Source organism: Centroberyx affinis, unplaced genomic scaffold, assembly GCF_046629955.1.
Source record: "Centroberyx affinis isolate AG114_WGS23_722 - 3 ecotype Tasmania unplaced genomic scaffold, CSIRO-AGI_Caff_v1 ptg002329l_1, whole genome shotgun sequence".
NCBI lineage: Eukaryota > Metazoa > Chordata > Actinopteri > Beryciformes > Berycidae > Centroberyx > Centroberyx affinis.
The window spans coordinates 50,001-63,674 of record NW_027280597.1 but is presented as its reverse complement, the minus strand read 5'-3'; the positions used below and the strand labels follow the sequence as shown (position 1 = coordinate 63,674).

Sequence of the window (13,674 nt, the reverse complement as noted above, 5' to 3'; positions counted from 1 at the left end):
CCTATCGCCTTGTTTTATTTATATCTTACTCTTTGTTGCTGCAGCGCCCCAGCTTCCCCTCCACGATCAATAAAGTTCACCTCATCTCTCGAGCAGTAGGGGCTTCGTATTTTTCCGTCGGCGCGATAAACTCACCGGTTCGCCGTCCTCGCCTCGCTCCCCACAGGAAGCTGCAGGCCGAGTACGACCGTCTGAAGAAGGCGCACGACCGGAAGGGCCTGTCCCCGCTGCCGTCGCCCCCGGAGATGCTGCCCGTGTCGCCGCAGAGCCCGCGCGACGCCGAGCTCATCGCCGAGGCCAAGCTGCTACGGCAACACAAAGGCCGCCTGGAGGCCCGCATGCAGATACTGGAGGATCACAACAAACAGCTGGAGTCCCAACTGCACCGGCTCAGACAGCTACTGGAGCAGGTACACACTGAGACACACACACACACACACACACACACACACACACAGCTGCACAGGCTGAGATCGTTACTGGAGCAGGTACACACTTATACACACAAGCTTATACAGATACACGCAAACACATTAGCACACATTCACACATTCAATCAGAAACAGTGCCAGTCCCATTGGTTACATACTGCACATATGTAAAGATGATGAAAAGGTCATTGTATAGTCTTAATATTTAGCCAAATCAGACAAATATATGGCAGTATTTGGTCCAACTGTCATGACAAATATCCATATAAGAGCTATTTTAAAACCATTACAGATAGTGGGAATAGGACTGGGAGAAAACCTGAATCACAACAGATAAACAAAATGGGAAAGAAAAAACATGCCAGCTAGTAGATTTCCATCCAAGCGATGTTTAGATTGACAGTGAACCAGATTTAAATATGTATTTTGTTTATTTTTTGTTGGCTTGTCATATATAAGCTATGCCTACTTAGTCGACTGTGTCTGCTGTCAACAGACTGTAAAATGGTAGAAAGTGTTGTCTTTGTTAGCTGTAAATGGGGCGGCTGTAGCCTGGAGCTCAGTAAACAGAGTTCCCACAGGCCCGGAAAATCCTTGAAAGACTGTGTATGTTTGAGACAATAAAATAAGGCCTTAAAAGTTTTTGGAAATGATTGAATTTTTATGTAGCACCCAAATTCACTATGCATCACTATGCTTCACCTTTCTCCAGGTGAACGTCATGGAGAGGAAAACCCTGTCATGGAGATTTGTGTTATACAGCAGCAGTTTGAAAATTAATGATTTTTACCAGGATTTTTTTACTCGAATTTGACTTTGAAAGCCATTGAATTTGATGTGTAACAACCCTGAGTAAAGCTGCTTCAAAGCCCCGATGACTGGCTGGGAAAGTGAACGAGAAGCGCTCTCCCCTCCCTCAACATTTGCTGTCAAAAGTTCTCTCTCTCGCACTTAACCTGGTGGTGGAGCAATAATACAGCGATTCAGCTGTAAATAAAGGTTCAAAAAGTGTCTTGATGGACTGTGTTGATCTACAGTTCCCACAAGCCTACATACAATGCAAAGTAAAGCAGTGCTTCCTCCACATTGTGTAGTTGCCAATAATAGCTGACACTGAGTATCTGGCCAGCTCCTTGGTCCTACACACACACACACACACACACACACACACACTTCCCTTTTGACTTCTAATTCAGCTCAGACTATGTGGCACGTCTGCCTCATTTTGTAGTGTATCTAACGTGTGTGTGTGTGTGTGTGTGTGTGTGTGTGTGTGTGTGTGTGTGTGTGTGTGTGTGTCTCTCAGACGGACTCCAAGGTGAACGGTACAGCCCTGTCCTCTCCCTCCACCTCCTCTCAGCGCTCCGACTCCTCTCTCCCTCTGCTCCGCGTGGCCGCCAGCCAGACTACTGATACAATGGGTGAGAACGCACACACACACACACACACACACACCATACACGCTTAAATCCTTTCATTTCCATCCTTAAATACGCACACACTCACACCTCTTTAACGCGGCTCCCTCCCTTCCTGTTCCAGGCGATGATGAGCTGTCCAGCCCTTCCCAAGATGCATCTGGGCTGGAAGAAGTGATGGAACAGCTCAACAACTCCTTCCCTCATAGCCAGGGTACGGAGAGCGCACACACACACACACACACACACACACACACACACACACACACACACACGTTCACTATACAGGGCACATGCATATTGCACAACAATATGTATATTTTGTTTTTAAAGCAACCCCTTCTTTTACAAATTGATTTCAGGCATCACAATAAAAATTTTAACTTTGTAGAAAGTGAAACTATCTGAATTTCTGAAATATAAGGAAATATACAAGTAATTTTTCCTAAAAGGATATAAATCATTTTGGAATGAAACCCTTCAGTAAGGCTTTCCTTAAGGCTTTCACCTGTGAAGTAATATGAAGGTAGTCATATTGGGAATCCATCATAAATACAGTATATGCCTTAAGTTAAGCGTTACCAGTTACCTGCCCCTTCAAACTTCTTTCTTCTTCTCCATCTGTTAACGGTACAAGGCTGATTTTTCCCTCTCTTTCCCTCCCTCGTCTTCTTTCCTTTCTTTCCTCCTTTTCTCCGTGAGCCAGGAGGGAGAAGGGGACACCCATGAGAGGTCAGTGGCTCCTCTCTTTCTCTCTCTGCCCTCCCTCTCTCTTTCTCTTCCACACCTCTCAGAGTATTTCCACTGCATGAAGTACCATGCTATGCCTGTACTGGGCCTATGGTGCTGTATGTTACCGTATCCTTTGGTTATCAGCTGGAATATGAGGTCATGGTCCTTTTGGTGCAGGAGAAGAATGCAGTTCAATGACAACAAAGTATGACTGTGCAGAATTATGTTTATTTCTGAGACACAAATCCTTCTAGAAATGACATTGGCTTGCTAGAAGATTTTTGTATTGCAGTGTATTGAATTTCCATATATCGTCCCATCCCTACACTTCATGCAGTGGGGAAAACCAAACATCTGTCCTCCCTCCCAATTCAGTTTTTTTTTTTACTTCTTTCCCTTTTCTGTCTTCTGTCACTCTACTGCTCTTGATTTTTCTCACAGTAGGAAGTAGATTTTGTCTGGTAGAGCTGCTTTAGCCTGTGTTGAGTGTGTATGTAACCTGTCTTTGTATGTATGTATTTAGGTACAAGTCTATTATCACTGGAGTGTGTGTGTGTGTGTGTGTGTGTGTGTGTGTGTGTGTGCGTGTGTGTGTGTGTGTCATGGCTGTGTTTTCCTGTATATAGCAAAGGTACAAGCCTATTATTATCAGTGTGTGTCTGTCTGCCTGTCTGTGTTTATGTACGTAGGTGTGAATCTATTACTGTTGGTGTGTGTGTGTGTGTGTGTGTGTGTGTGTGTGTGTGTGTCTAACCCCCTCTCCCTCTCCTCTCTGCAGGTCCCAGCGTCGGCAGTTTGTTCCACATGGCCGACGATCTGGGCCGCGCCATGGAGTCTCTGGTCAGCGTGATGACAGACGAGCAGAGCGCCGAATAGCACGAGGCACCTGCCCCTCTGACCCCGCCCCCCCTGACCCAAGCCCCGCCCTCCTGCCCCTCCCTCCCTCCCTCCCTCCCTGCCTACCTATCGCATGCTTTTATAGTCAAAACAACTGGATTGGAAACACAGTTTACAAAGAGAATATATAACGTCTATTTTTGTGAAGGATCGCGGTTACAGCAATGACGAGTAAAAACAAAACGAAAAAAAATATAACTTGTAGATTTCAGTAGTTTCTTAAAAAGTCCTGAAGTTGTTTTATTATTAACAGAGGCTGGTTTTTAAACTTCTATGCAATTGTATAAAAAAAAAGAGTGGGGGAAAAAACAAAGAAAGATGAGATACAAATAAGTGTGTTCGACGTGATCGTATATTTGCCATCTCTTTGTAATTGGGGGAAAAAATAACGCATTTCAGACATTTGTATCGAAAAAGAATGATTGTAATCATAAGGGTGCTTTCTAAGAGGAAAATGTCTTTCTATAACAAAGTACACTACTGTCAAGGCAATGCAGGCATCCTGGATCTTTACAGTATGTTGTCTGTGAGACTGTGTGTGTGATTTTGTGTGTGTGTGGGTGTGTGTGTATGTGTGTGTGGTGGTGCCTAATTTCCACGTTACATTACAGCTTTTTTTTTGCTTTGGTTGACAAACCTCATGTTATATTTGAATTACTCATTTATCTACTCATCCGTCCATCTATCCACCTGTCCATCCATCCATCCATCTGTTCATCTGTCCATCTTCCCCTTTAATAATATCTCTCTGGTTACAGTTTTTAACCCTTTATTTGTTTTCAACGCAAAGTGCTATGTGCATAAGCGGACGTTGTAAAAGGCCCGATTCAGAACTGACACAAGTCGCTTTAAAGCTAATACACATTTTTGGAAAGTAACCCGTTGCTCTTGATTTTTTTTTCATGTTTACCAGCCACTTTGGCAGGTAATCGCCCTTTTCTAAAAGCCAAACTAGATCAATGGTAAAATAGTGAAAACAGCAGACAATAAATTAATTGAATAAGCAAACAATAAGCCAGCTGTTGGGGCTACTGGATGAAAAAGTGAGTTTCCTTCCCTGATAACTCAACTAAATTCAAAGTGGAGTCATCGTCTGAGGGGCTGAATCTGAGTTAATGATAAATGTTACAGTCTAAAAGAAATCATTGCCTCTGGTGGACATTCCTTTGCCATATATTGGTCTAATTCTAGTAGTGTGGATTAGTGAGCCTTCTCAATTCATCATACAGCTTGGAGGTATTTCACTGGTGAAAAACATCCAAACTTTAAGAAAGCCAGTATCATGTTGAGAATCAGCATTCATCTGCAGTTCTGCATCGGGCCTTCAAAGTTCATCTCATCGATATGACCTTGCACCAGTTCAGAAATGTTGGAATAATTTTACCGGAGCGCAGTGCGGTGAATCAAAACACTCGATGAGAAAAGAACAAAACCTCTTGCTTATGGCTCTGGCACAGATCTTCAGTTTAATGTAATCAGTAGGAACCTTCCTGAGTCTGTTTCTGTTGTTGGGGCCCTTTGAGTACAAACAGTATGTAATAGTATATAAGTTAACAACCTCTCCCTGTCAAGAGTACTGTAAGAGGAGCTTCGAAGTTAAAGAATGTGATTTTAATTTGAACCCGAGCACTACAGTGTTACAAGGCTGCTAGTGTGAACCTTGAGATTTATTTTTCTTCATTTTGAACAAAGATTACAATTTTGAGAGAAATATTTGAGTTCTAGGAAGCCCAGTAATGCAAGCTCTACCTCGTTTGAACTGTCCAAGTCCCATTTGGAGGCAATTTCTCTACTGTACTCTATCCCATAATCCTCACAGATTATTTTAATTCTCTTTTATTAATGGGTTTTTGATTGATTAGTGTCAGATTTCCTAATTGCTCCATACATGTTCTCTCCATATAGAGGTCCTGCTGTAGGAGCCTCAGATCTGAATGTTCAGATGCATACACTGCATTTCTCATCGCTCTGTCAGAGATTTTATATAACCAAGTATAAAAGTGATCATTTTACACAAATCTGAATCAGCGTGCACTACTGTCATACCTGGAACATACTAGATATTTGTTTTGTGTGTGTGGAGGATGCATTCATTCTAGCGGTGTGTTACATTTTGCGTTTGTCTTTGGTTAAACGGTATTTTGTTTTGTGCTGTGTGAGGTGTTCTGATATTAGCGCGTGTGACTAAATAAAACCCATCATTATTTAATGTGTAACCACTCGGAGAAGGTGTCCGGCATTATACACACGTGTGTTTTGGCAACATATTCTTGCAGCATGATCCAAGAGATTTTTGTTTTGATCCATACACTGAATTTGATTGATTTTTAATTTCTTAACTTTTGTGTTTCATTCTCCCATCATTTTTCCAATAACGCGTCGATACTTCACAACATATCAGATTCCACCAAATATATGCCTTACTACTGTATTATAAAATGCTTTACTGTATATCAATAAAGCACGCAGTTATGTTGAATTGACTTGACTCTTTGATTGCTTCCTGATTTGCTTTAGTGCTGAATTTCCATCAGAATTAGAAAACTCTTAATTGCAAAGTACAATAAATGTGCAGATTTATTTTTGGTGAAATTGGTGCAGAAACATATTCCTTCATTTCCAGTAGTTTCACAGTACATATTTACACACATGGCCTCAAATAGAGTGCAAAGGGACAGTGCAAGACATGCAGTACTTAAGCTGTGTGCATTTGAACTGTGTGTTATACAGTGTATTTGCAGCTTATTGCAACTCAAGTCATTTATTCAACTTTTATTTAGACAAGGCGAGCAAACAGAGCAAACTCATTTACATATGTGCAAGGTAAACATATACATACATATATACTGTACATACATGTGAATGTATAAAATGCAACATCATTAAAAGAAGACATTATAGAACAATACATTGTATTATTAAATTATTTAACTTTTTTTTAAATGAAGGAGGAAGAAAATATTTGCATGGAAACTCATGAAAACTCTCCAAGAAGCCAGTGAATCTAGTAAGTCTCATGAATTCTTTCATCACCATTATTTCAGTGCCAATGACATTGTTCAGTTGTCAGCAACAGTTTTCAATCATTTTCTGTACAATATTTTTGAATTTTTCGATAAAATGAAGATTCTTCCTGTAGGCTTTGTTCATTAATATACATATATATATACATCCAAATTAAGGGAGACCTAAAGGTAAGGATTACATGATAAATTACGTGTGCTTCTAAAAAAACGTAGCCATCGCTTTAGGATCAAATCTGTTTGTTAGTTACGACGGAGCCACAGGATAATAAATAGGTTTAGTCTGGCTTTACAGCGTGTAATCATTAATGTCTTTGTAGAAAACATGAAAGGTTATGCGCATGGTTTGCTGGAATGAGTCTGAAAAGCTACTGTATGTACAAGCAGGTTCCCCTAGTGACACAAATCTGATGCCACAATCTCTTTATACAGTTTGGTTTAGGCAACAAACACAAGTGTAGTTTAGCTTAAGGTTAGGATCAGAGAAAGAGTTTCTTTGGATATGCTGAGTTGGGATAAGACAAAAACTACCGCTGGCTAAAGGTTAAGATTCAGGAAAGAATATGCACTATTAGAACTTTGGTTGTTAGGAAATATCAAAGCTCTTGGTATGCTCTTAGTTGTCAGAATTAAATTTTCTTGACGTGGAGCTTGAGTTTAGCTCTTTGGGTAATCTTCAGTTTTGGTCGTAATTTCAGTAAAGTGCTTTTGTAGAACTAATTTTTGCCCTCTACTGGCGTTTGGGCCTGATGCTCTGTGGACACATCGCCGTGAGCGTGTGCCTGAACGACCTCATCCTGTAGGCGTAAAGGAGCGGGTTGAGGGCCGAGTTGGCGTGGGAAAGCAAAATGGCCGCCAGGGTGAGCGACATGGGCACGGGGCATTTGGGGCAGAGCAGCAGGACGCAGTTGATGCAGTGGATGGGCATCCAGCACACCATGAAGAGGAACAGGACCAGGAAGAGAGAGGTGGCCTTGCGGAGCTCCTGGCGGGTGCGGGGTTTGGCCTCGTCAGGCGGTGCTGGACGGGCATCGACAGACCTGGGGCTGGAGCTACCAGAGCCGGCTGACTCAGTCCTGAACCCTGGCTTTGTAAAAACAGCCTCAATGCCAGACTCAACCGCTTCCCCAGTCCCATTTGAAGCCCCAACCTCAGCCCCAGATGCACCTGCCCCATTTAAAACCCCTTCTTCAGTCTTGCATTTTCTCTCTTTGGCTTCTCCACCAGTTCCTGTTCCTAGCCCCAGGTCGGTGTTCCCTCCTGCGGCCCCCTCAGTGGCTGAACACTGGGTCACAGTGTCCTCCATCCCAGTCCCTGCGGTGCCCCTGGCCACGGCGATGCGTCTGAGCTGGTGGCGAACAGTGAGGAAGATGTGGCCGTAGATGATGAACATGGCCGCCAGCGGTACCAGCAGGCAGCAGAAGAAGTTGAAGTAGACCATGTAGGTCATGTCCACCACGCAGGTGAAGATGCAGTACCTGGAGGGACAGGGGGAGGCGTGATGAGGGGCGAGGTGCCGGCATGGTGGTTTTTCCTTCTATCCTTCTGTTTGTTTTCTTCTTCTATTCTTTGATTTGCTTCATTATGTTCGTTCGTCCCGTGGTCCATCATTCCTGCATCCATGCCATTTTCCTGCCTTCTTCCCCTTCATTCATTCATTCATTCATTCATTATCTAGCCATGCAATTTTCCTACCTTCTTCCCCTTCCTTCCTTCCTTCATTCCTTCCTTCCTTCCTTCCTTCATTCATTCATTCATTCATTCATTCATTCATTCACAGTCATCCATCCATTCATGCATCCATCCACATTTTCTTCCCTTTCATTGATTCATGCATTCATCCATTCATCCATCTATTCAATTTCCTTGCATTCTTCCCATTTATTCATCCATTCATGCTGTTTCAATGCCTTCTTCCAATTCATTCATTCATTCATTCATTCAGTCATCCATCCATTCATGCATCCATCTACATCATTTCCCTCTTACCTTTCATTGATTCATTGATTCATTCATTGATTCATGCATTCATCCATCTATCCAATTTCCTTGCCGTCTTCCCATTCATTCATTCATTCATTCATTCATTCATTCATCCATTCATGCTGTTTCAATGCCTTCTTCCAATTAATTAATTCATTCATTCATTCGTCTTTTCATTCATTCATTCAGTCAGAGATCATCCATTCATTCGTCTTTTCATTCATTCATTCATTCATTCATTCATTCATTCATTCAGAGATCCATCCATTCATCCATCCATCCCTGCAATTTCCCCGCCATCCTCCCATTCTTTCATCCATTCACTCTGTCACTCATTCATCCATTCATTCATTCACCCCCACCCCATCCTCCCAGCCTTACTTACTCAGAGTCTCCTGGTTGTTTGTGCCAGTCCATGAGCGGCACGGTTCCGGAGATCAGAGCCAGGCTCCAGGTGAGCAGCAGGGCCAGCCGGGCGTTCCTGGGGCTCATGATGCGCTGGTACTGGAAGGGCAGCAGGATCGCCACGTAGCGCTCCGCCGCCACCGCCAGCAGGCTCAGGATGGAGCTCTGGGAGAGAGGAGGAGGCTTAGAAACACACAGCATCAAGCAACATGAGACTGTTAACAGTGTCAGCGGCTCCCAGAGGAACTTTAAAGCTGCTCTGTGTGGCATTTTTAAACATCTACATCACTGTCAAATTAATTGTGGTATCTTGGTATAATTATTGTAAACAAATGAGACCATTGGTAGCCTCTCACACCAGTGGTACTGTGCTAGTTTTTCTCAAAATGAAGACTGTATTTCCCATAAAGCCTGTTGCTTTCTGCCACAAAGAGGATCTTTGCTTCTTCGGCCAAAGGTTTTCCATTTGGCTTCACTGAGGAGGATCAACATGTTGGAAGTGATTTTTCCATCTGCCTTTCACTCCTTCCACCATCTGCCATTGTCTGAAACTCTGAAAGCTTTAACTCTGGAAGAACAGTGCCCTCTTCCTGTTTTGTGCCATAAAGCAATCCAGCAGATTTCACCCAACATCCTCCTGCTTCATAAATGCAGAGTAGAGGTCGGTAGAGGCTGCAAACTTCTTGTCGATGGTCTCGTTTGTTTACGGTAATTATACTACTGTGGAATAGTCAAATCCTACCTGCGTCAGCACCATCAGCACGCTGACCAGCACCAGGCAGAGTGGCAGGTTGTAGAGCGGACAACCCAGGTTCGTCATCACAGCACAGGGAATGGCCAGCAAGCCCACCAGGATGTCTGCTACCGCCAGCGATACCTTCACACACACACACACACACACACAAAACAGTATAGAGATTTTACTCCCTGGAGTACAGTGTACGTTTTTCAAGGATTTAACTGGGAATAAAACATCATGAATTACAAAATCATCTTGTTCATTGAGTTTTCCTTTTGCAAAGTAACCTTACAAAAGAAAAGAAAATTGCACAATACTGCAGCTTGATTAGAGATAGAGGTAGAGTAAAAACATTTCTTATGTGAGGACCAGCAAGTAGTGTCCCAAGTGAAGAATTTGTATTAGTTTTTGGTAGTGATAAAAATGAATTTACAAGAAAGCACACATGTATGTTGACAAGAATCCCAATTTTTCAGCCAGGGATGACAGGTTTGACACTCCGCTCCTCACCAGGAAGTAGTTGGTGACGGTGCGGAGCTTTCTGTTCCGGGACACGGCCAGGCAAACCAGGAGGTTGCCTGTGATGGCCAGCAGGGCGATGAGGAACTCGGCGGCGATGTAGGCCCGTTTAAGGTGGTTTTGGTATCCATGAGGCATGATGGACGCCAGACAGCCGCCGCGAGTCACATTCATCATGAGAGAGAGATGCGGTTTCCACAGGCATGGAAAACCTGGACAAAGGCATGGGATTTGAAAATGGTGTTAGGCTAGACTCAGGCTAGTAATGGGAAATGATACAGATCCAAAAGGTAATTTGTTCAGATTTGTTTCCTCATTACATAAGGACACTGAAATGAACTATTATAAAAAAAATTGCACCAGTTGAACATAGACACTGACAAATTGAAGCTTATTCAAGTCACTCTGGATGGTAACATCAGCTTAAATATAAAGTAAAACATGGAATATTCATGGAAAAGTCATGGATTGTAATCAACAAAAATGTGCAGGAATCCTGGAAGGATTGTGGAAGGACACACTGACACTGGAGAGGAGAGAGAGAGGGAGGGAGGGATGGCTGGATGGAGAGACAGAAAGAGAAAGAAAACCATGGGCTAATGCTTGGAAGAGCCATTAACCCCACGGTTTCTCATTATTTGAACCCCCTGGAATTTGAAAAACAGTTGTCTTTTTCTCTCAGGAGCCTGTAAGCGACGGCAGAACCTCAGTCAGGAGGAGAGAAAAAAGATGGTTGAAAGATTGTGTGTTAGTTCTTCGGGGGAAAGCCATCCACTGACAGTGTTACTGCTGACAAGTCATCTACTTTGAAAGAGAATGGAAAGAGAGCTTTTCAACAATCAAAGCCAATTACACAGATTGAACTGAACTGAATTGGAGGACAGAGATACGGAAGGGGAGAGGAATATAGGCTGAATGGTTGTTCTGTGGCCTTTGTGCTGACCAACTGAGCGGGGAAAATGTATTCCTGATAAGACACAAAAACAATGGCACACGCGTATACAAAAACACACCGGTGTGCACAGAACCAGCGTCCACTATTTACCCTCGCTGATAGGGATTTATACCCGCTGCCTGTTGCTCTGCACAAATGTAAATAGGCTCAGTGTGTGAACCTGCAGGGACACAAAGAAAACTGAGAAATCAACAGCATCAATCGGAAACAATGACAAGAGAAATCATGCACATCCCAATCTGAATCAGCCGCCAGACAGAACGCAAAGCTCAGAGCAGAAATAGGATCTGCACACTGTAAGTTGCTGCAAAGGTGTAAGAATTTATTAACAGCTTTACTGTGATGTTTCGAGCTTCTGGGAGCAACTTGTTCTCTGCAACTGCGCCATTGTCATCCCTGTACTTTGTCTAATAGTAAACTATGGAAACAGGACAAAAGAGAGCAAAAAAAAAAGCCTAGTAAAGGAAAAAGAAGATGTGTTCAATATCTTATTTTTATCATGAGACTCAGTAATATTGGTGCAGCTTCTGCACCAATATCACCTATAGGCAAATTCCTGTACATGCCTACTTAGTGAATAAAGTGGCTGAGATTTTGACTCACCTGAACTTGGCTTTCTGGTGCGGTGAGAACGGTCCAGACCCTCCAGCACATCGAAACACTGAGAGGCTGCAGAATACAACACAACACCGACCTGTGAGGGGAAACTGGCAGAAAACAAGGGGAAGAAGCAGGAGAAGCAGCAGCTGTTGGGATGAAACCACACCCACCTCCACCTCCATCTCTCCATCCCTTTCTCTTCTTTGATTTCCCTCTCTCACTCTTTCTCTCTCTCTCTCCCTCTCTCTCACGTGGCTGATAAACACAGACAATGCACTGACCTTAACAGAATACACGACACACATCGGGCCTATTGAAGGAGAAGCAGCCGTTGCCATACTGTTTTTAATGAAGTGGAAAGCAAGATATGCTTTGACGTAGATCTGTAGTCTGTTATCGAAACAAAATAAATAAATAAATAAATAAACATGTCATATTGAGCAGTAAATTATGTGCGCTTGGAAGTACTCTTTCAAATGTGGGACACACTTTATGATAATAGCTACAAGAAGAACGATGGAGACGTTCTGTTTAAAGTCTATTTGAAGTGAACTTAAAATTGAAGAAAAAAAAATCAAAGGAACTTGAAACACTTTAAAGCATATGCCGACATGAAGTATAATAAAGGATTGAACTGGGAATAAAAACGTCATGATTTGCAATATCATAATTGTTCATGAAGGTTTCTTTTTTGTAAAGCAGCCTTATCAAAGAAAACAAAATATACAACAGGCGGATTGGATATATCTAAACAAGGTAAAGGGTGGTATATATATTACTGTAATTTTTGTTTGAAATTTATGTTACTGTAAACTTTGAAAACATTTCTCAGATGGGAAACTGAATAGGCCTATCTTATGAGTGTGTTTGGCAAAGAAAACTAGAATAGTTTATATATATATATATATATATATATATATATATATAGTATATAGTATATATAGTATATAGTATGTATAGTATGTATAGTATAGATATATATAGTTTAGTGATTTGGGTTAGGTTAGGTTATATATATATATAGAATACAGCTTTCTATTTTAACCAATTTTGCTTTTGTTAACCTGAACCTAACCCAAATCACTAATCACAAATCACTGTGGGTTCATTAGATAGATAGATAGATAGATAGATAGCAGAGGCAATAAATGCACTAAATCCTAAGGTATGTCAAAATGTTAAAGTGCCCGTATCTAATATAATTTGCCACCAAACTTAAGCCTCCAAAGCCGCTTACATTAATTTTATTTTGGAAATCTATATTTTTTAGATATTGCTTCCAAATAGATTTCTGCCGATTTGGCTTGATTTTTGCTCTCCGTTGTATAAAAGCTACAAGTTCAAATTTGGTGTCACGAGGAGCGGATACCTATTCTCGCCTGTTCTCCCCTGTCACCACTAGATGTCACCAAAACAACTGCAACCCGGAAGTTGTCGCAGATCACGTGACAGCGGTTCAGTCGGCGTGCTCAGACGTTTGTTTACAGCGAGTAGAGTGGGGATGTTTTAAAAACTCTACTGTCGCTGTCACAGTTTACGATGTAATCTTCCCCTTCGGTTATTATACCTGATGCTTGCAAGATGGGCTGAGTGCTGAACGCGCTCTAACGTGACGTGACGCTTTTTATTCGGGAAATAAAGCAGATTAATTTCATCGCACTAACCTAACGGTCAACAAGGCAAGGGAAGAGGGATGTCGGGTTTCAGCGCTGAACTGATTGACTACCTTGAGGGCAGAATTACATTTGAGGAGTTTGACAAAAGGAGAGACGAGCGAGAAGCCAAGGTAAATGACAGGATAGCATTTAAAGTTACACAAAGTTGTGCTAAACTGCTAGTTAGCTGGTTAACTTAAGCTAGCAAAATCCACGGTACAGGTGGGCTAGCAGCCTCAGTGTCATCCACTGTCAGCTTATTTTTATCGGCTTAGTCTTATATTTGCTGTCATTTGGTCATTAAACCACTTTGTGAA

The 13,674-nt window shown here is 42.2% G+C and overlaps 3 protein-coding genes across 3 annotated transcripts in view; 2 read left to right on the top strand and 1 right to left on the bottom strand.

The window, feature by feature from the left end:
• The window catches only part of dmd (dystrophin), an 83,606-nt gene extending 77,692 nt beyond the window's left edge, over positions 1-5,914 (top strand). The window contains exons 48-51 of the mRNA XM_071533166.1: positions 171-410; positions 1,738-1,852; positions 1,974-2,063; positions 3,360-5,914. Coding sequence (XP_071389267.1) covers positions 171-410; positions 1,738-1,852; positions 1,974-2,063; positions 3,360-3,457 — 543 coding nt within the window. The 3' untranslated portion in view covers positions 3,458-5,914. The remainder of the gene's footprint in view (positions 1-170; positions 411-1,737; positions 1,853-1,973; positions 2,064-3,359) is intronic.
• A 1,317-nt stretch (positions 5,915-7,231) lies between these two features.
• Positions 7,232-10,321, bottom strand: LOC139655797 (adenosine receptor A1-like). The gene is made up of 4 exons (XM_071533165.1): positions 10,139-10,321; positions 9,632-9,766; positions 8,870-9,054; positions 7,232-7,979 (listed from the first exon to the last, which is right to left on the bottom strand). Exons 1-4 carry the CDS (start codon positions 10,319-10,321, stop codon positions 7,232-7,234), a joined length of 1,251 nt encoding a protein of 416 aa, XP_071389266.1.
• Positions 10,322-13,200: 2,879 nt separating this feature from the next.
• gtf3c3 (general transcription factor IIIC, polypeptide 3) overlaps positions 13,201-13,674 on the top strand; it is a 14,212-nt gene continuing 13,738 nt past the window's right edge. The window contains exon 1 of the mRNA XM_071533164.1: positions 13,201-13,488. Coding sequence (XP_071389265.1) covers positions 13,396-13,488 — 93 coding nt within the window. The 5' untranslated portion in view covers positions 13,201-13,395. The remainder of the gene's footprint in view (positions 13,489-13,674) is intronic.